We start from the raw sequence: 23123 nt of genomic DNA, 5'->3' as shown, positions 1-23123 counted from the left end.
TACTCGCAAGGCTGAGGTAGGAGAATTGCTTGAACCAGGGAGGCGGAGGTTGCAGTGAGCTGAGATCGTGCCATTGCATTCCAACCTGGGCAACAAGAGCGAAACTCCTTCTCAAAAAAGAAAGAAAAAGAAAAAAAAAATTGGCCAGGCATGTTGGCATGCACCTGTAGTCCCAGCTAACTCGGGAGGCTAAGGCAGGAGAATTGCTTGAATCCGGGAGGCAGAGGTGAGCTGAGATAGTGCCACTGCAGTCCAGCCTGGGCGACAGAGCGAGACTCTGTCTCAAAATAAATAAATAAATATATAAATAAATAAAAAAAATTAAAAATTAAATAAACTTTATTTTAAAAGCAGCCTTTCCATAATGTGCCTTAATTTTAAAATATCCCTTGGTATACATTACTGCAGGGGAGATGTGGGAGGTGGCTGAGGAGTCACTGGGTTGAAATGACTTAACAGAGTTCAAAGCAAAGAGTTCAAGTTTTGGCTCTCTTTTATGGTGCTGGCACTACTCTACATTCGTTTTTTGGAAAAGAGATGCAAGTAAATTCAATAGATAACTGTAACCCTGACAAGTCCTGTTACCTAAGTCTGGTTAAATCATTTATCAAGTGGGAGTAGTAGTGGGAGTAATAGCACCTGCCTTACAAGGTTGGGGTGAGGCTTAAATGATATGGTACTGTGAGCCCCGAAGTACCGTGCACATGGAAAGAAACCTCATTAAATGAACTTTCAGGCTACCGTAGCTAAAGCTTTTGCCAGTATATTTAATTTGTAAGAAATAATCACCGTGATTGACATGGTGTTCTGTTTGGTATATTTCACAATCAGAGAGGACCAGGTAAACTTCCGTGGATTCATGCGAACTTTGGCTCATTTCCGCCCCATTGAGGATAATGAAAAGAGCAAAGATGTGAATGGACCCGAACCACTCAACAGCCGAAGCAACAAACTGCACTGTAAGGAGCTAAAGTCTTCTGGCTTAAAATACTTGCTTTTCATTTCTTAAAAGTCATGTATGTACTCACTCATTATTTGAACAAGCATTTACAAGAGCATACTGGTTAAGACCTCAGACTCTGGAGCTAAACTGGCCAAGATTAAATACTAGTCTACTCTTTTTTGGCCGTGTGACTTTGGGCAAGGTACTTAACCTCTTTGGGCTTCACTTTTCTCTTCTGTCAAATAGGATTCTAAGGGGTTCCGCATTGGATTGTTGTGAGGATTAAATGAGTTAATAAATGTCAAGTGCTTCAGATAGTGCCTGACACATACTAGGTACTTAATAAGTGTTACCTGGTATCATTGTAATTCATTGAGCACCTACTCAATGAGTAGGTGTGGAGGTGTGCCAGGCACTGTGTTAAGTGCTAGCGTGTCAATAGTGAACAAGATCCAGGCCCCACCTTTAAGGAATAATGACAATCCTCAACTCATCTTAGAATTTGATAGACACTGGATATGACTTAAGTAGTGGGGGACAGCTGGATATAGTGCAAGATTTAATTTTTATACCCATGTCTCATGCCCCTTTTCCTTTAATACTTGTTTGCTTTCCCTTCTGCCCTTACTGGTTCGTGTATAATATTGCCCAATTCCTTACAACACTTCTCCAGGAAATTGAAATTAAAGTTCTCTTTTTATTCAATACAAGTTGAAATTGCAGTTGTATTAAAACTGACTGAAAGCTGAGCGCAGTGACTCATGCCTGTAATCCCAGCACTTTGGGAGGCCAAGGTAGGTGGATCACTTGAGCCCAGGAGTTTGAGACCAGCCTGGGCAACATGGTAAAACACTGTCTCTAATAAAAATACAAAAATTAGCCAGGTGTGGTGGCATGCACCTGTGGTCCCAGGTACTTGAGAGGCTGAGGTGGGAGAATTGCTTGAGCCTGAGAGGTCGAGACTGCAGTGAACCATGATGGCACCACTGCACTTCAAGCTAGGTGACAGAAACTCTGTCTCAACAAAGAAAAGAAAACAAAACAAAATCTTCCAAATAGCAGTAGTGGATTTGGGCATTACTTGGTGTCTTAGGATGCCTTTAGCTGACTCAGCTGGCTTAAACAATAAGGAAATATATTAGCTCACTTTACAAGTCAGGTTAGGCCAGCAGGAGGGTTGATTCTGTTTCAAGCACTAGGGATTTTTCTCTTTACTCCGCCATCCTCATAGTCTGTTTTATCCTAAGGTATTTTGGTCACATGACAGCTCTCAGTTGTTAACAGGGCTTTTTTTTTTTTCTTGTTCACATCTGGCAGTAGAGGAAGAGAGATATATATAGAGAGAGATCGAGACTGAAATTGAGCAACACTCCTCCCAAGCATGGAATGTAAGTCCTTCCCCTCACTTTGATAAGTCAGTTTAGATCAGGAGAGTGCCGAGTGCCGAGGAGATTAGGCTAATGAGATTCCCCTCCTGATGCTGTGGTTGGGGTTCTGCTAGGGAAGAAGGTTGGAATGCCACAGAAATGGCAAACTTCAGGATGAGATAGAATAATAACAAAGTGCTATGCAGGTTATGCTTGGTTTTATTTTGTTTTTGCTTAATTTTTTGAGATAGGGTCTCACTCTGTCACCCAGGCTGAGTGCAGTGGTGTGATCACGGTTCACTATGGCCTTGACTTTCCTGGCTCAAGTGATCCTTTTGCCTCAGCCTCTCAAGTTGCTGGCACCACAGGCGTGTGCCCTACACCCAGCTAATTTTTTATTTTCTAATTTTTTCTAGGGATAGGGTCTCACTATGTTGTCCAGACTGGTCTCGAAATCTTGGACACGAGCAATCATCCCACCTTGGCCTCCTGAAGTGCTAGGATTACAGGCATGAGCCTCCATACCCAGCCTGTTTTTTTCATTACATACTTTAGTCTTGGCTGTAGGATTAACTTTTATAGGAAACTAAAAATTAGTTAGAATTCTGTTGCAGTCTAGGTGTAGGGATTACATACATGTAATTAGACCAGTAAAACCAAAGCTAATTCTAAGGCCAAAGAAAAGACTAGAAGAGTCCAAGAAGTCCTCAGTTTCTATCTAAATGTGTTGCTTCTCTTTGAAGTTCCCACAGGGCTATATAAGCTGTAGGATGGTGCCTCTTATTGTAGACTGAGAGCAATTGAATGTCATATATCTAGCAACACATTTGCCACTGAGACACATTTACCTTAGAGAAAGGGGATGTGGGCTGGGTGAGGTGGCTCACTCCTGTAATCCCAGCACTTTGGGAGGCTGAGGCAGGCGGATCACCTGAGTCAGGAGTTCGAGACAAGCCTGGCCAACATAGTGAAACCCCATTTCTACAAAAATACAAAAAAAAATTAGCCAGGCATAATGACGGGTGCCTGTAATCCCAGCTACTCAGGAGGCTGAGGCGGGAGAATTGCTTGAACACAGGAGGCGGAGGCTGCAGTAAGCCGAGATCGTGCCATTGCACTCCTGCCTGGGTGATAGAGCAAGACTCTGTCTCAAAAAAAAAAAAAAGAAAGGGTATGTGTTACTTAGAAATGTGAGTTTACAGGCCAGGCGTGATGGCTCATGCCTGTAATCCCAGCACTTTGGGAGGCCAAGGCGGGTGGATCACTTGAGATCAGGAATTCAAGACCAGTCTGGGCAACATGGTGAAACCCTGTCTCTACTAAAAATACAAAAAATTAGCCGGGCGTGGTGGCGGGCGCCTGTAATCCCAGTTACTCGGGAGGCTGAGACAGGAGAATGGTTTGATCCTGGGGGGCGGAGGTTGCAGTGAGCCGAGATTGCACCACCTCTGTCCAGCCTGGGCAACAGAGCAAGACTCCATCTCAAAAAAAAAAAAAAGAAAAAAGAAATGTGGGTTTACAGAGGAGTGGAACCAAATTTTATTATGGGTTATCCTTTGCATAGAATACTGTCTTCAGGAACTCTGAGAACACACTTTGTCCTGTTTCTTTTTTATGCCACAGTGAGAGAATTTTAATCACAATCAGCAAGGCTCAACTATACCCATGTAGGCACAGGCCCACGTACATACAGTGCCACTCTGCTCTTCTGTTTGTCTCCTAGAAGTGGTACCTTATTGCTTTCCTCTTTGAACTGGTGACGTTATAATGCTTTGTGTAGGCCAGGCGCAGTGGCTCATGCCTGTAATCCCAGCACTTTGGGAGGCTGAGGCGGGTGGATCACCTGAGGTCAGGAGTTCGAGACCAGCCTGACCAACATGGTGAAACCATGTCTCTTCTAAAAATACAAAATTAGCCAGGCATGGTGGCGCATGCCTGTAATCCCAGCTACTCGGGAGGCTGAGGCAGGAGAATTGCTTGAACCTGGGAGGCAGATGTTACAGTGAGCCAAGATCACGCTATTGCACTCCAGACTGGGCAATAAGAGTGAAACTCCATCTCTAATAATAATAATAATAATGCTTTGTGTAAAAGATACAGCCCTATGTACAGGTGGATAGTATTAAAAAAAAAAAAAAAGTGAAAAGTAAAATTCATCTTAGAATGCCCAGGGCATGGTAAGTAAGAGAGAATTCTAGAGGTCTACAGGTTTTCCTTCCCACATTCTAATTGTCTTCTTAAATGGTTTAAGTTTTTATAAAACATAATGATGTGGAAAGTAGAGTCTACATTAGAATATTTTTTTGGGTGTTGAGGAGTATAGGTGGAGTAGAGCTTGGGAGAGTAGCCAGGAAGAAATAGCAGCATTATTCATAGAATCCAAAAGGTAGAAGCAATCCTAGTATCCATCGACAGATCAATGGATAAATAAAATGTTGGGTACACATACAATGGAATATTAGTCTGTATTAAAATAGAAAATTCTGAGGCCAGGCTCGGTGGCTCACGCCTGTAATCCCAACACTTTGGGAGGCCGAGGCGGTTGGATCATGAGATCAGGAGTTCGAGACTAGCCTGGCCAATATGGTGAAATCCCATCTCTACTAAAAATACAAAAATGAGCCTGGCGCTGTGGTGGATGTGTGTAATCCTAGCTACTCGGGAGACTGAGACAGGAGAATTGCTTGAACCCGGGAGGCGAAAGTTGCAGTGAGCTGAGATCACACCACTGCACTCTAACCTGGGTGACAGAGCAAGACTCCATCTCAAAAAAAAAAAAGGAAATTCTGGCACATGGTACAACATGGATGAATCTTGAAGACATTTTGCTGAGTGAAATAAAGTGGATATAAAGGACAAATATTGTATGATTCCTCTTATGTGAGGTTTCCAGAGTGGTCAAATTTGTAGAGACACAAAGTAGAACAGTGGTTGCCCAGGGCTGGGGGATGGTGGTGGTGATGGTAATGGAGTTGTTGTTAAAAGGGTACATTTTCTGCTGGTGAAGATGCAGAAGTTATGGGGAGATGGATGGTGGTGATGCTTGCACAACAGTGTGAAGGTACTTAATGCCACAGAACTGTACCTGTAGAAAAGGTTTAACTGATAAATTTTATGTATATTTTACCACAATAAAAAAAAAAAAAGAAGCAGCCAGGCATGGTGGCTCATGTGTGTAATCCCAACACTTTGGGAGGACAAGGTGGGCGGATTGCCTGAGGTCAGGAGTTTGAGACCAACCTGGCTAACATGGTGAAACCCTGTCTCTACTAAAAATACAAAAATTAGCTGGGCATGGTGGCACCTACCTGTAGTCCCAGCTACTCAGGAGGTTAAGACAGGGAAATCGCTTGAACCCAGAAGGCAGAGGTTTCAGTGAGCCGAGATCATGCCACTGCACTCCAGCCTGGGTGACACAGCAAGACTCCGTCTCCCAAAAAGAAAAAAAAAAAAAAGAAGCAATAGCATTGATTGAAGTAAAGGTAAAGGTTTGTAGCCCGGGCAACGGAATGAGACCCAGTATCTACCAAAAAAAAAAAAAAAAATTGAGCTGGGCATGGTGGCACACACCTGTATTCCTAGCTACTCAGTAGGCTGAGGCAGGAGGATCACTTGAGCCCAGAAGTTTGGGGCTGCAGTGAGCCATGATTGCACCACTGCACTCCAGCCTGGGCGACAGAGTTGAGACCCCATCTCTTAAATAAAATAAAATAAAATAAAATAAAATAAAGGAAGGTAAAGGTTTGACTGAGATCATTCTTTTGGTTTTTCATTAAGCAAATGTTTGAGCACCTACTACATGCCAGGTACTATTTTAGGCCCAGGATACAGTGATGAATAAATCAGGTAAGGCCCTTGTTTTCTTAGAACTTAAGATCTAATAAGAGAGACAGACTATAGAGAAGACGGGTGAATAAACAAGGTTTATTGTGGCGAGGTCTGTGAAGGAAGTGAATACATGAGATGAGAAAGGCATGGGGAGATGTCACTACTTTAGAAAGAGTGGTCGGTGAAAGCCTCTCTGAGGAGCTGAAATTTGAGCTAAAGGTCCCGGCACAGTGGCTCACCGCTATAATCCTAGCACTGTGGGAGACTGAGGCAGGAGGATTGCTTGAGCCCAGGTGTTCAAGACCAGCTGTCCAGGCGCGGTGGCTCACGCCTGTAATCCCAGGACTTTGGGAGACTGAGGGGGGTGGATCACAAGGTCAAGAGATCGAGACGATCCTGGCCAACATGGTGAAACCCCATCTCTACTAAAAATGCAAAAATTAGCCAGGCGTGGTGGCACGTGCCTTAATCCCAGCTCCTCAGGAGGCTGAGGCAGGAGAATTGCTTGAACCTGGGAGGCGGAGGTTGCAGTGAACCGAGATCATGCCACTGCACTCCAGACTGGGCAAAAGAGCAAGACTCCATCTCAAAAAAAAAATCGATTTATCTAGACAAAGACCTTGTACCTTTCACCAGCCTGGGCAACATAGTGATACCTTAGCTCTACAAAAATTTTAAAAAATTAGCCAGGCGTGGTGTCTGTGGTTCCCACTACTCTGGAGGCTGAGGTGAGAGGATCCTTTGAGCCTGGGAGGTTCAGGCTGTAGTGAGTCATGATTGTGCTGCTGCACCCAGCCTGGGAGGCAGAGCAGGACCCTGTCTGAAAAAATAAATAAATAAAAATAAAATTAATCAACCACATTAAACAGAACAGAAAAAATATATATATCAGAAGTCTCTCCTAGCTTCTTCCTTTCTCTGGAATTCTGATACATACCTTACAAGGAGTAAATTAGATTTTAAAATTACTTTTATGTCATCTTTCAGTGGACTCACCCTTTTATTTTGGAGGGGAATGATACTTAAACCGGTAGATATTAATCCATGTTCTTATGCCTTTGTGCCTAATAATAGCTCTGCCTGGAATGGCCACGCCTTGGCACATTTCAGTTAGTCTTTCAGGGCCTTGTTCAAATGTTACCTCTCCTTGATGTTTCCCCAGCTCCACCAGAAAGCCACGTCCGCCATACACTTTGTTCCCCCAACAGTTTGGATATGTTGTAGTGCTTAGGATGTAAGTAGGATGTATTCGAGAGAGTCGTGTATGTTGTTCTCCTCTACTAGATAGTGAGTTCCTAAGGACAGAGTCTAAATCCGTGGATCTTAATAGCTCTAGAGCAGTGGATTTGGGACTTTTAGGGTTTGCAGCACTCTGTTTAAGACCCACAATCTTAGTGGCATTCTTGAAGTGATTCAAAACCTAAAAACCACACTAAATTCAGTTGTGGGACAAGACATTCACGTCCTCAGGCTGGCGATTTGTCACCACACCTATAAAATCACCCAGAGATAACACCCTATTCTGTTGGTAGCACTTCAGCAACAGTGGCAGAAATCTAATGACTTTGCTTTTCTGATTTCTATCTCATGGACCTAAGCAAAGTTCTCCTGTATCGTAGTTTCTAGAAGGCTTAAAGAGAAAGAAACATGATAAGGCCAGGAGACCATCTGAGCCATCATATTTACTTGAAACTCAATTTCTTTACCTGCGGGACTCCCCAGTGGTAGAGAATTACTTGAAATTTGAGACAGTTTTGCCCAGGAGGCTCTTTTCCCAAAGCAGTGCTTTGTGTGGGCCGCTCTCATGGTGCCTGTGTGGTGCCTGTTGTTGGTTCTCCCTGAGTGGTACCTGGTAGAACTGATGTTTGTGTGAGGTGACCTAACTTGCAGAACCACGTAAGGGGTGTGTTGGGGGGCTGTTTAACATTCTAGGTTAAGAAGAAGGACATTTGGCTTTCTTTTTATGAAGTTTTCTGATTTATTGGAAGAGGGAGCATACTTCATTTAACCTAAGAACTCATCCATTCTCAATTCTTCAGTGTTACAACTTTTTAAAAGCCCTATAAGTAATGGCAGTTGTTCTTGGAAAATTGATTAATTGGCTGTCAGTTTTCTGTCTAGTGTCTTATATATTTAGTGCCTTGAGAAGGGGCATCACACTACAGAATTTTGACTAACTTTATGTTTTTCCCTTACAGTTGCTTTTCGACTGTATGATTTGGATAAAGATGAAAAGATCTCCCGTGATGAGCTGTTACAGGTATGTCGGAGAGCTCCTGGAGAACTTGTGCTTGGACTCTGCCTGCTTATTATTGTGGGCAGGACCTGTTCTTTAGTAAGCATTTATTTAACACCTGATATGTGCAGAGTCTTGTCCTGGTTATAAGGCAAAGGAGATGACCTGGGAAAACCTGAAATGGCTCATTATGTTTTCATAGACAGATGTCTCCACCATCTAAAAGCTAACTAGGCTGGGCATAGGGGCTCACGCCTGTAATCCCAACACTTTGGGATGCCAAGGCGGGCGGATCACCTGAGGTCAGGAATTCAAGAGCAGCCTGGCCAACATGATAAAAACCCGTCTCTACTAGAAATACAAAAAGTGAAGGGGTGGCCTGCCCCTCCACACCTGTGGGCGTTTCTTGTTAGGTGGGACTTGAGAAAACAAATGAGACGGATAGGCAGCCATCATGAACGACACCGTAACTATCCGCACTAGAAAGTTCATGACCAACCGACTACTTCAGAGGAAACAAATGGTCATTGACGTCCTTCACCCCGGGAAGGCAACAGTGCCTAAGACAGAAATTCGGGAAAAACTAGCCAAAATGTACAAGACCACACCGGATGTCATCTTTGTATTTGGATTCAGAACTCATTTTGGTGGTGGCAAGACAACTGGCTTTGGCATGATTTATGACTCCCTGGATTATGCAAAGAAAAATGAACCCAAACATAGACTTGCAGGACATGGCCTGTATGAGAAGAAAAAGACCTCAAGAAAGCAACGAAAGGAACGCAAGAACAGGATGAAGAAAGTCAGGGGGACTGCAAAGGCCAATGTTGGTGCTGGCAAAAAGTGAGCTGGAGATTGGATCACAGCCGAAAGAGTAAAGGTGCTGCAGTAAAGGCTACCTGTGTCCATTTTGGATTTTTCACAAGCAGATTAATAAACTAAAAACTTTCATGTGAAAAAAAAAAAAAGAAATGAGACACAGAGACAAAGTATAGAGAAAGAAAAAGTGGGCCCCAGGGACCTGCGCTCAGCATACACTCATTATCTTTACCATCTTAGAAAAAGGGAAGTGGCAGGATAATAGGATCATCGTAGGGAGAAGGTTAGCAGTAAGACATATGAATAAAGATCTCTGTGAATAAGTTTAAGGAAAAGTGCTGTGACTTGATATGCATATGCAAACATCTCCATAAACCTTTTTAGTGCATAAAGAAGAGCAGCATTGCACTAGCAAGTCCCACCTTTTGTCCTAAGGCGGTTTTCTCCTTTCTCAGTAAACAGAACATACAATCGAGTATTACACCGAGATGTTCCATTACCCAGGGACGGGCAGGAGACTGATGCTTTTCTCTATCTCAGCTGCCAAGAGATCTTCTTTCCTCTTGTACTGGTCCTCCTCAGCACAGACCCTTCACGGGTGTCAGGCTGGGGGACGATCGGGTCTTTCCCATCCCACGAGGCCATATTTCAGACTATCACATGGGGAGAAACCTTGGACAATACCTAGCTTTCTTGGGCAGAGGTCCCTGCGACCTTTGGCAGTGTATGTGTCCCTGGGTACTTGAGATTAAGTGAATGGTGATGACTTTTCACAAGCATACTGCCTTCAGGCACTTGTTTAACAAAGCACACCCTGCACAGCCCAAAATCCCTCAAACTTTGAGTCACCACAGCACATGTCTCTTGCAAGGACAAGGTTGGGGGTAGGGTCACAGATTAACAGCATCTCAAATACAGAACAAAATGGAATCTCTTATGTCTACTTCTTTCTATATAGACACAGTAACAGTCTGATCTTTCTTTTCCCCACAAAAAGTAGCTGTCCATGGTGGTGGGTGCCTGTGATCCCAGCTACTCGGGAGGCTGAGGCAGTAGAATTGCTTGAACCCAGGAGGCGGAGGTTGCTGTGAGCCGAGATTGCGCCACTGCACTCTAGCCTGGGCGACAAGAGCGAAACTCCATCTCAAAAAAAAAAAAAAAAGTAAATAAATAAAAGCTAACTAAATGGCTTTTAGGTACTGACTGAGAGTTAAAATATACAACATGGTTTACATCAGGTAATTCATTTATTGCCAAATCAGATTATTGGCAGCCAGGTAATTCTGATGATACTTAGTTAAATGCAGTCATTTAGTCTGTCCTTAGGGTTGACTAAGAGTCAAGGAGCTGCTGCTGTGCTGGTGTACCCTGAGCCAACTGCCCACTGTTCTTTGTTGCTTCAAGGGATGATTCCCTGTTTTCCTACTAGCAGTGACTGGCATTTCATCCTAGGATGAAATTACTCAGGGCAGATTCAGGAGCAACCCAACGTATTCTTACATTTCTATGAGCAAAAAACAAAACAGTCTGCAGGTCAGTGTTAGTGTCCCTTGCTTTTGAGTTGGGAATTTCTTCAGCGAGAAGAGTTTATTTTCTTGAAAGTTGCTACATATGGTTTTCTGAGTTCTGAAGAAAAAAGACAGTGGCAGTCACTCTGTAGTTGCATGTGTTTATTCTCTGACCCAGATCTGACCTCAGGTGATCCACCCGCCTCGGCCTCTCAAAGTGCTGGGATTACAGGTGTGAGCCACCATGCCTGGCCCATGTTTTCTTAATATGATTCCTGTGAAAGTATTGGTTGAACTTTTGGAGGTTATTATCTTGATTGTGAGGACGGTGCCATGGGCGGGTACATATGTTAAACCTTATCCAATTGTACATATTACTTTTTTGTTTTTTTGTATTTTTAGTAGAGACAGGGTTTCATCATATTGACCAGGCTGGTCTCGAACTCCTGACCTCAAGTAATCCACCCACCTCAGCCTCCCAAAATGCTGGGAGTACAAGCATGAACCATCATGCCTGGCCCCAACTGTCCATTTTAAATATGTACATTTTATTGTATATTATTTATACTTCAATAAAGATACTCTACTCCCCAACTCATTTTATGAGGCTAGCATAACTTTTGCCTGACAATCTTTTTTTTTTTTTTTTTGAGACAGAGTCTCACTTTGTTGCCCGGGCTGGAGTGCAATGTCACCATCTCAGTTTACTGCAACCTCTGCCACCCAGGTTCAAGCGATTCTCGTGCCTTAGCCTCCTGAGTAACTGGGATTACAGACATGCTCCACCGTGCCTGGCTAATTTTTGTGTTTTTAGTAGAGATGGGGTTTCGCCACGTTGGCCAGGCTGGTCTTGAACTCTTGGGCTCAAGCAGTCCACCCACCTCAGCCTCCCAAAGTGCTGGGATTACAGGCATACCCGGCCACACCTGACAATCTTATAAAAGACAGTATAAAAAACGAAAATTAGGGGCCGGGCATGGTGGCTCATGGCTGTAATCTGAGCACTTTGGGAGGCCGAGGCAGGTGGATCACAAGGTCAGGAGATTGAGACCATCCTGGCTAACATGGTGAAACCCCATCTCCCCTGTCTCTACTAAATATACAAAAAATTAGCCGGGCATTGTGGCGGGCACCTGTAGTCCCAGTTACTCGGGAGGCTGAGGCAGGAGAATAGCGTGAACCCAGGAGGCAGAGCTTGCAGTGAGCCGAGATTGTGCCACTGCACTCCAACCTGGGTGACAGAACAAGACTCTGTCTCAAAAAAAAAGAAAAGAAAATTATAGCTCAATCTCTTTTATGCAAATAGTTGTAAAAATCCCAAACAAAATATTAACACACTGAATCCAGCAATATATAATATAATATATATATTATAGCCAAGGATATATTATAGCCAAGGTGCAATTGTACTAGAAATTCAAAGTCGGTTTAACATTAGAAAATCAACCAATATATTTCACCCACACCAACACTTTAAAGAAGAAAAATTGAGTGGTCTTTTCCATAGAAAAATGTAATGGATAAAATCATCATCCATTTATTTTATTTTATTTACTTATTTATCTTTTTTTCTTTTTTTTGAGATGGCGTTTCGCTGTCACCCGGGCTGGAGAGCAGTGGTGCGATCTTAGCTCAGTGCAACATCCGCCTCCCGGATTCAAGCAATTCTCCTGACTCAGCCTCCCGTGCAGCTGGGATTATAGGCACGCACCACCACGCGCTGTTAATTTTGTATTTTTAGTAGAGATGGGGTTTCACCATGTTGGTCCAGGGTGGTCTCGATCTCCTGACTTCAGGTGATCCACCTGCCTCGGCCTCCCAAAGTGTGTGAGCCAGCTTGCCTGGCCTCACCATCCATTCATGATTTAAAAAAAAAAAAAAAGTCTTAGAAAACCAGAAGTAGAGGGAACCTTTCTTAAATCAATAAAGCGTATATATAAAATCCTTCACCAAACATTAAAAATACGAGACGGGTGGATCACGAGGTCAGGAGATCGAGACCATCCTGGCTAACACGGTGAAACCCCGTCTCTACTAAAAAATACAAAAAACTAGCTGGGCGAAGTGGCGGGTGCCTGTAGTCCCAGCTACTCGGGAGGCTGAGGCAGGAGAATGGCGTGAACCCGAGAGGAGGAGCTTGCAGTGAGCTGAGATCCGGCCACTGCACTCCAGCCTGGGTGACAGAGCAAGACTCCGTCTCAAAAAAATAAAAATAAAAATAAAAAATAATAGTAGGCTGCGTGCTTTGTTTCACCTCTGTAATTCCAGCTACTCGGGAGGCTGAAGTAGGAGAATCATTTGAACCTAGGAGGAGGAGGTTGCAGTGAGCCGAGATCGGGCCACTGCTCTCCAGCCTTGGCAACAGAGCAAAACTCTGTCTTAATAATAATAATAATTCACTATTAAACTTCTTTTTTTTTATTTTTTTGAGACAGAGTCTTGCCCTGTCACCCAGGCTGGAGTGCAGTGGTGCGATCTCAGCTTACTGCAACCTCCACCTCCTGGGTTCAAGCGATTCTCTTGCCTCAGCCTCCCGAGTAGCTGGGACTATAGGCACCTACCACCACGCCTGACTATCTTTTGTATTTTTAGTAGAGACAGAGTTTCACCATGTTGGCCAGTCTGGTCTTAAATTCCTGACCTTGTGATCAGCCCACCTCAGCCTCCCAAAGTGCTGGGATTACAGGCGTGAGCCACCACACCCGGCCTTAAGAACTTTGACTGGAACAATAAGTGGCGGCATGGACAGGCGGAGGGAGCATTGGGCTGGGGATGGAGGCCTGGGCAGATAGTCCATGCCACTGCTTCCTGGGACCCGAGTCAAGCCACCTCTGGGCCATCATGTCCTCATTAACAGATCGGATGAGATGACCTTTTTTTTTTCTTTTTTGAGACAGTCTCACTACATTGCCCAGGCTGGCTTGAACACTTGGGCTCAAGTGATTCTCTGGCCTTAGCCTTCCAAGTAGGTGGGACCAGTAGCTGGGACGACATACATATGTCATTTGCACCTGGTGAAATGATGTTAAAGACACCACCACTTCTATCCCCACCCTCCGACTCACACTATAGATACCCATACATAATCCAGTTTTATAATTCTACAAATAAAACACCTCAAAATATTTGGTCTGGGATCTGAAGAAGCTGCTGTTTGAGGTTGGATTCATCTCCTTGGCCACACACAGTAATGGCAAATGAGTTGTCTATTGATTATCTTTGCTAGCATTCTCTTTTTTTTTTTTTTTTTTGAGATGGAGTCTCGCTCTGTTGCCCAGGCTAGAGTGCAGTGGCATGATCTCACCTCACTGCAACCTCCTCCTCCCGGGTTCAAGTGATTCTCCTGCCAAGGAACGCACTACCATGCCCGGCTAATTTTTGTGTTCTTAGTAGAGATGGGTTTCACCATGTTTTTCAGGCTGGTCTCGAACTCCTGACCTCGTGATCTGCCTGCCTCGGCTTCCCAAAGTCCTGGGATTACAGGCATGAGCCACTGCACCCGGCGCATTGTCTCTTTTTATTAATCCTTCTATTTGTGTATATTTGTACCTAAAATGTACAACTTCCAATTTTCTTTTTTTTTTCTTTTTTTTGAGAGGGAGTGTCTCTCTTGTTGCCCAGCCTGGAATGCAATGGCGTAATCTCGGCTCACTGCAACCTCCACCTTCTGGGTTCAAGCGATTCTGCCTCAGCCTCGCAAGTAGCTGGGATTACAGGTGCCCACCACCATGCCTAGCTAATTTTTGTATTTGTAGTAGAGATGGGGTTTCACCATGTTGGCTAGGGCTGGTCTCGAACTCCTGATCTCAGATGATCCGCCCACCTCAGCCTCCCAAAGTGCTGGGATTACAGGCGTGAGCCACCACCCCCGGCCACAACTTCCAATTTTCAACAATTGGTTTATTTAAAAAATAATCAGTTTGGATACAAATCAGTATTTCAGCTTTTTTTCTTTTTAGAAAATCATGTAATTTACTATTGATGGATTGATTGATTGACTGATAGGGTCTCTCTCTGCTGCCTAGTCTGGAATGCAGCGACTATTCACAGGCATGATCATAGCACACTGCAGCCTTGAACTGCTGGGCTCAGACCATCCTCCTGCCTCAGCCTCCCGAGTAGCTGGAACTATAGGCACGCACTACCACACCCGGCTTGTAATTTTGCTCTTGTTGCCCAGGCTGGAGTGCAGTGGTGCAATTTCAGCTCACTGCAACCTCTGCCTCCCGGGTTCAAGCGATTATCATGCATCAGCCTCCCGAGTAGCTGGGATTACTGGTATGTACCACCACACCCAGCTAATTTTGTATTTTTAGTAGAGACAGGGTTTCTTCACCATGCCCGGCCCATGAAATCGATTTTTAAAAAGCAAATTACAGGCCGGGCGCAGCGGCTCACGCCTGTAATCCCAGCACTTTGGGAGGCCAAAGCAGGCAGATCACCTGAGGTCGGGAGTTCGAGACCAGCCTGACCAATGTGGCAAAACCCCGTCTCTACTAAAAATGCAAAAATTAGCCAGGCATGGTGATGGGCACCTGTAATCCCAACTACTCGAGAGGCTGAGGCAGGAGAATCACTTGAACCTGGGAGGTGGAGGTTGCGGTGAGCCGAGATCATGACATTGCATTCCAGCCTTGGCAATAGATCAAGACTCCATCTCAAAAAAAAAAAAAAAAAAAAAAAAAAAAATCTCATGAGATTGTAGAAGGAAGTAAAGGAGTAAAGGAGTGGAGGAAAGGAAGCCTGTGAACCACTGGACTAGAGGCCCTTTCCTTCCTGTGGAAAAGCTCAGTTCTTACCATCTGAAGACAGAGGTGGCTGACTGCAGTAATAATATAAGGAGTCAGAAAGGTACCCTGTCCCCCATTTTATATTGCCTAAGAACCAGCCTTTCCATATTGCCTGACAGTCAAATTGTTAAAGTTGCTTATTTTGTTTAAGGAAGCAATTTTCAAAGTATGTTCACACCCTAAAGATGTTAATAGAAATTCCCAGGGGCCCGAGGATTGGTGAAGTTTAAGACAGATTTAGTGAAACAGTGTTAAATTCTCTTACTCAATTCTGGCAACCCTTTAATTGTGCTTGTTATTTTTCTCAGAGGGGGATTTAGCATTTAACTCTTTAAGGATCTTTGTGTTTTCTTGGGCCATACTTTAGGAGCAGCTGGCTTAGTGCAGCACCTCAAAGACGACTACATTTGGGTGGGATTTCAGAAAGCCCCACCAAACTGATTTAAATCAATAAGGAACTAGTTAGGCTCACGCAACAAGAATGTTTGGGACAGACTGTCCACGCTGGTACAGTACCTCACTGATGTCCAGGAATCAGACTTATTCTGTGTTCTTGGCCTGGCATCCATAACTCGTATTACTCACCTCATGGCTCCAGGGTGGCTGCAGTGCCACCAGACAGCATATCTGTATTCTGGGTAAGAAGAATGAGGAAGGGCAAAATGCAAAGGACTCTCCCTTAGTCTTTGTCTTCTTATCCAGTCACCTAGATAAATTCTGCTTACATCATTGCCTAGATGAGAAGATAAGGGTTTCAGCCTTTTAGCTGTTATTTAGTCACATGATGGTAAAGATGGGGATACATTCTGAGACATGCAATGTTAGGCAATTTTGTAGTTGTAGGAACATCATAGAATGTACTTACATTAACCTAGATGATATAGCCTACTATACACCTAGGCTATATGGTGTAGCCTATTGTTCCTAGACTACAAACCCATACAGCATGTTATTGTTCTGACTACTATATGCAGTTGTAACAAAATGGTAAGTATTTGTGTATCTAAACATATCTGTGGCTGGGCATGGTGGCTCATGCCTATAATCTCAGCACTTTGGGAGGTGGCAGAAGGAGAATTGCTTGAGCCCAGGTGTTGAAGGCCTGCCTGGGCAACACAGTGAGACCTCATTGCTACAGAAAATTTTGAAAAATTAGCCAGGCGACTGGGTGCAGTGGCTCAGACCTGTAGTCTCAGCACTTTGGGAAGCAGAGGCGGGCGAATCATGAGGTCAGGAGTTCGAGGCCAGCCTGGCCAATATGGTGAAACCCTGTCTCCACTAAAAATACAAAAATTAGCTGGGTGTGGTGGCACGTCCCTGTAATCCCAGCTACTCAGGAGGCTGAGGCAGGAGAATCGCTTGAACCTGGGAGGTGGAGGTTGCAGTGAGCCGGGATCATGCCATTGCATTCCAGCCTGGGCAACAAGAGTGAAACTCCGCCTCGGGGAAAAAAAAATTAGGCATAGTTGCATGCACCTGTAGTGTAGCACCAGTTACTTGGGAGGCTGAGGTGAGAGGATCACTTGAGCATGGGAGGTGAGGCTGCAGTGAGCCACATTCGCACTCCAGCACTCCAGTTTGGGCAACAGAGTGAGATCCTGTCTCAAAAAAAAAAAATATATATATATATATCTCTAAACATGGAAAAGGTACGGTAAAAATAGGGTACTGTAATCTTTTTTTAAGATTGTGTTGGCTAGGCGTGGTGGCTCACGCCTGTAATCCTAGCACTTTGGGAGGCCGAGGTGGGCGAATCACGAGGTCAGGAGATTGAGACCATCCTGGCTAACACAGTGAAACCCCTTCTCTACTAAAAATACAAAAAATTAGCTGGGCGTGGTGCCGGGCACCTGTAACGCCAGCTATTTGGGAGGCTGAGGCAGGAGAATGGCGTGAACCCAGGAGGGAGAGCTTGCAGTGAGCTGAGATCGCACCACTGCCCTCCAGCCTGGGCAACAGAGCAAGACTCCGTCTCAAAACAAAAAAATTAACTTTTAGGTTTAGGGCTACACATGCAGGTTAGTTATATAGGTCAACTCTTGTCATGGGGGTTTGATGTACAGAATATTTCGCCACCCAGGTACTAAGCATAGTACCCAATAGTTATTTTTTTCTGTTTCTCACCTCCCACTCCGCCCTCTGGTAGGCCCCAGTGTCTGTTGTTTCCCTTTTTGTGTCCATGTGTTCTCATCAAAATACATTATTATAATCTTACAGCACCACCATTATATATGTGGTCGGTCATTAACCAAAACATTATTATGCAGTGCATGACTGTATTTGAGGGCATCAAAGGAAAAGGGGGATGGTGATAGCTTTATTTTTAATCTCAATAGTCCCTCTGATTCCCAAGACCCTTGTAATTCCTGGCTCTTGGTCTTCCAGGTGCTACGCATGATGGTCGGAGTAAATATCTCAGATGAGCAGCTGGGCAGCATCGCAGACAGGACCATTCAGGAGGCTGATCAGGATGGGGACAGTGCCATATCTTTCACAGAATTTGTTAAGGTTGGTCACTTACCTCTTTGTTTGAAAAAGTGACGTTTTACTGCACAGGAGGAAGTGGGGAGAACATTACTCAGATAAGAGCTTGGGAGTGTTGTGACATTCATAACCTTCGTAACTGTTACTGGTTTTCTTCCCCAGGTTTTGGAGAAGGTGGATGTAGAACAGAAAATGAGCATCCGATTTCTTCACTAAAGGAGACCAAACTGTTCCTTGCAGTCTAGTATTTAAGAACTGGAACTTGAAAGTCCTCCTTCCACCAACTCCACCTCCACCCCCTCATTCCCCTTCTCCCAAAGTACTACTGCTGTTGCATGACAACCCCAAATATGTTCTGTCAACACAAACCTGCCTTTGGTGTATAAACAGGGCATTACAGAATGGTACACCCTATCTATTTCTGTTCGGTATCCATTCACTAGTTCTTCATTTATAAATATCTTCCCTGTTCTGCCGCTGAATGCCACACATCCATCCAGTCTGAGAAAGTGAGAGAGGCAATCATGCCAAGAACAAGCCAGCAAAGCTCTTTCACCAGGTGTAGACTGTAGCCCTGCTGCCTTCCCTCCAGCGAGTCTGCCGGCATGCTTTATCCTTTTTATATGTTCTTTGCTTCCTACTTGTGTGTCATCCAACATACTGTTCACTTTCTCTGGCAGTCTTTCTGCCTTTCATTAAGCCTCAAAATCTCCTCTGTTCTACTTACACCACAAGCTATGCCCTATATATGTATTTTTGACTTGGCAGGATAGTCCAGGGGTCTGGCAGTTTTTATTTACCTTCATTATTAAATGGGCCTCTGGGATGTTGCCTCTCCAGGAGCTTTTTGGTAACCAACATTTCTCTCAAAGTATGAGACCATCCTCTGCACTCCGCTCTGTCATCAAAGGCTGCTAGGTGGAGATACCCTTTTTGAAAGGTGGCCTTGGTGAGAGGTATGGAGTCAAGTCTTCTAGGCTGCTTGCCCACATCACTCTACCTCTGGCCTCTGATTCTCAACTTTGTACCTATGTGGCTCCTCTTGTTAGTGCAATGTTGACTGTTAAAAAAAAAACAGCAGTATGCTTACAGGTTTGCTTAGTTTGGGGACACTGTAACTACCAGAATGGCTGCTCTGACAATATGCCTAGGGACTTTCTCATGGCTTTTATTAACAAGGAGGCTGGGCACCCTATAAAGCCTCATGCATTCACACCTTTGCAGCATGGTTTATGCCTCAGTGTTATGTGCACTGCAATGTTTTCCACTTCACATTTCCAAGTAGAAAGATTAGTGTTACGGAAGTGCCTAATATCCCAGTCCAAATTTATTTATTTATTTATTTATTTTTTGAGACAGAGTCTTGCTCTGTCGCCCAGGCTGGAGTGCAATGGTGTGATCTCCGCTCACTGCAACCTCAGCCTCCTGGGTTTAAGCGATTCTCCTGCCTCAGCCTCCCAAGTAGCTGGGATTACAGGCACGCACCACCATGCCCGGCTAATTGTTTGTATATTTAGTGGAGACAGGGTTTCACCATGTTGGCCAGGCTGGTCTTGAACTCCTGACCTCGTGATCCACCCGACTCAGCCTCCCAAAGTGCTGGGATTATAGGCGTGAGCCACCACGCCTGGCCCCAGTCCAAAATATTTAAAGATTGCTTCCTTAGTGTCTTGAAGTTTTGCACAAATTTTTTTTTGAGACGGAGTCTCACTCTGTTGTCCAGGCTGGAGTGCAGTGGCATGATCTTGGCTCACTGCAACCTCTGCCTCCTGGGTTCAAGCAATTCTCCCGCCTCAGCCTCCCAAGTAGCTGGGTTTACAGACGTGGCCACCATTCCTGGGTTATTTTTGCATTTTTAGTAGAGACGGAGTTTCACCATGTTGACCAGGTTGGTCTTGAACTCCTGATCTCAGGTGATCCTCCGACCTCGGCCTCCCAAAGTGCTGGGATTACAGGCATGAGCCACCATGCTCAGTCACAAAATTCTTTATGAATTTTACACTTGGCAAATGTTAATGATGAAAGCCACAGTCTGCTCCTAATACATGTCCAAAGCATTGACTATTTATCATTAGCTGCCTGGTTACATTAGCTCCCTAGCTCCTTGTATAGACCACTGCTAATCCCTTAAAAACAAGAGGTCTGGCACTAGTAGCACAACCTAAGGTGGCATTACAGGTCTTTGAGCAAGCCACAGTCAAACTTTTCTGCCAAAGTCAGTAGACTTCAGTGTATCAGGCTGCTGCTATCCTAATGTATGTGTCTATGAGTCTATTTATCCACACATCTGCCCTTGGCTGACTTTCTCTGACTCATTGCTTGCTTGCTTGTTTCCTTGCTTTGGAAAACTATTGAAGATGTGTAGGTTATTCTTTAGGAAGGGGATTGCTACAAAAATACCACTGCAAAAGGGTGGAAAAGGGTGGAGAACAGGGGAGTAGCCTGGCTGGATGGCTCAAATATAAATGAATGAGGAATTCTTTATGAGTATCAGTCACACTTTGTGATCAAGTGATGTAATATAGGAATTAGTGTAAAAGGGAAGAATGTCTGATACTGATCTATTAGGTACTTTAGAGGCTTCTTGATTGGCATAAAGTTCCTAAGGTTATAGCTTTTCCCTCCTTTTGGCTGTATAGCAAAGTGTTTTAATCCAAGGTTGTGCCTTACTGTTCCATTAAAATTGTATCTTCGATCCATCAATAAATACTTGTGGTTGAAACAAAATAACTTTTGTCCATTTTACAAGAATTTTATGTAACTTAGTCCCTTCAAGTTTGAAATCACAGTGTCTCCCTAACTCAAGTTTATGTCTGTACTGTCAGCTGCAGTCTACTCTGCTGCTGCCTGGACATATGAAGTGGAAACATTCTTCGAGGGGCCAGCACTTTTGGCCTCTAGACACAGTTTTGTCAGCTGTGGCCACTTCCCATTCATTCCAGCTAAGATGCAATTTCTGTGCTTGACTCCCCAACTCCTTCAATGTAGAAAAAGCCTAAAAATCCAGTATCTGTCTATTCCTTGTGAAGTTGCCCACCTCCTCATTCATGTGCAGCTTCAGTGGTGACATACTCTGCTTTTACATGGCTTTTTCTTTTTTTTTTTTTTTTTTTGAGACGGAGTCTTTGTCACCCAAGCTGGAGTGCAGTGGCGCGATCTCAGCTCACTGCAAGCTCTGCCTCCTGGGTTACACCATTCTCCTGCCTCAGCCTCCCGAGTACCTGGGACTACAGGCGCCCACTACCATGCCTGGCTAATTTTTTGTATTTTTAGTAGAGATTGGGTTTCACCATGTTAGCCAGGATGGTCTCGATCTCCTGACCTCGTGATCCGCCTGCCTCGGCCTCCCAACGTGCTGGGATAACAGGCGTGAGCCCCCGCACCTGGCCAGCTTTTTCTTTTTGTTTTTTGAGATTGAGTCTCACTCTTGCCCAGGCTGGAGTGCAATGGCACAGTCTTGGCTCACTGCAACCTCCACCTCCTAGGTTCAAGCAATTCTCCTGCCTCAGCCTCCTGAGTAGCTGGGACTACAGGCACGTGCCACCACACCTGGCTAATTTTTGTATTTTTGGTAGAGATGGTGTTTCACCATGTTGGCCAGGCTGGTCTCCTGAGGTCAGTTGATTCACCTGCCTTGGCCTCCGAAAGTGCTGGGATTACAGGCGTGCGCCACTGCACCAGGCCTCTAGACACAGTTTTGTCAGCTGTGGCCACTTCCCATTCATTCCAGCTCAGATGCAATTTCTGTGCTTGACTCCCCAACTCCTTCAATGTAGAAAAAGCCTAAAAATCCAGTATCTGTCTATTCCTTGTGAAGTTTACAAGAATCTGCATTTCTATGAATCCACCCAGATGACAGCCCTCTTGGTGTTTGGCAAGCACGGTACGCTGGGCCCCTTGTCATAACCCCGAAGAGGAGCCACCCCATATATACCCTTCCTGTCATCTCACGCGTCCTTGTGAAGAGACCACCAAACAGGCTTTGTGTGAGCAACAAGGCTGTTTATTTCACCTGGGTGCAGGCGGGCTGAGTCCCAAAAGAGTCAGCAAAGGGTGGTGGATTATCATTAATACTTACATGTTTTGGGATACCCGGTGGAGCTAGGAGCAATGTTTTGCCGGCAGGGGGTGGATCTCACAAAGTACATTCTCAAGGGTGGGGAGAATTACCAAGAACCTTCTTAAGGGTGGGGAGATTACAAAGTACATTGATCAGTTAGGGTGGGGCAGAAATCACAATGGTGGAATGTCATCAGTTAAGGCTATTTTCACTTTTGTGGACCTTCAGTTGCTTCAGGCCATCTGGATGTATAGGTGCAGGTCACAGGGGATATGATGGCTTAGCTTGGGCTCAGAGGCGTGACACCTGCCCCTCTGGGAAATGGTGCAGAAGAAAGGATGTCCTACAGTTGGGTGTAGCAAACGACAAAACTGCCAGTTATAACAGGTTTCCTCTATGCAGGAGGGCCCTCAGAAAAGTGACAAATCCTTCTCTCCTGTATTGACCAAAGCTGTAAACAGGAGGACAACGTTTGAACCCTCTAAGAGTCAAAGACAGAGACAAACTGGAACCATTACATTTTTTCTCCAGGTGTTGTGCTACCCCAGAATTAAAAGCCTGGGCACGGTGGCTCATGCCTGTAATCCCAGCACTTCGGGAGCCCCAGGCGGGTGGATCACCTGAGGTCAAGAGACCAGTCTGGTCAACATAGTGAACTCTCGTCTCTACTAAAAATACAAAAATTAGCCCGGCGTGGTGGCATGCGCCTGTAGTCCCAGCTACTTGAGGGGCTGAGGCAGGAAAATCGTTTAAACCCGGGAGGCGGAGGTTGCCGTGAGACAAGATCGTGCCACTGCACTCCAGCCTGGGCGACAGAGACTCTGTATTAAAACAAAAAACAAAAAACAAAAACAAAACCCTAGGGCCTAAGAATAAAATTATTAGTACTACAGTTTAACCTAACAGTGGCTTAAAATAGTCACGCAGCCTAGCCACACTATCTTACCACGTGGTACAGCTTCTACGCGGAAATTTTACATTCTTAATAAATGAATTACAAAAGCATTTACCGTGTTACCTCGATTCTGGGACCCAATCCGACTAAAAAGGGATCGAAAGAGTGCGGCGAGAGCTATTGATTGACGTGC

At 44.7% G+C, this 23123-nt stretch overlaps 1 protein-coding gene and 1 pseudogene across 2 annotated transcripts in view; both read left to right on the top strand.

Annotated features, from left to right (window-relative positions):
- Positions 1-18382, top strand: part of LOC105491969 (calcineurin like EF-hand protein 1) — a 53162-nt gene extending 34780 nt beyond the window's left edge. Inside the window, exons 4-7 of the mRNA XM_011758800.3 lie at positions 832-959; positions 8337-8398; positions 17877-17999; positions 18138-18382. Coding sequence (XP_011757102.1) covers positions 832-959; positions 8337-8398; positions 17877-17999; positions 18138-18191 — 367 coding nt within the window. The 3' untranslated portion in view covers positions 18192-18382. The remainder of the gene's footprint in view (positions 1-831; positions 960-8336; positions 8399-17876; positions 18000-18137) is intronic.
- LOC139355459 (small ribosomal subunit protein eS24 pseudogene) lies at positions 8793-11299 on the top strand (annotated as a pseudogene). The gene has a single exon (XR_011606138.1). The product of XR_011606138.1 is annotated as a small ribosomal subunit protein eS24 pseudogene (transcript).
- Positions 18383-23123: the final 4741 nt, after the last annotated feature.

The sequence above is a fragment of the Macaca nemestrina genome, chromosome 7 (genome assembly GCF_043159975.1).
Source record: "Macaca nemestrina isolate mMacNem1 chromosome 7, mMacNem.hap1, whole genome shotgun sequence".
NCBI lineage: Eukaryota > Metazoa > Chordata > Mammalia > Primates > Cercopithecidae > Macaca > Macaca nemestrina.
Note: the sequence above shows the minus strand (reverse complement) of the source record. Positions and strands in the feature narration are given on the sequence as shown.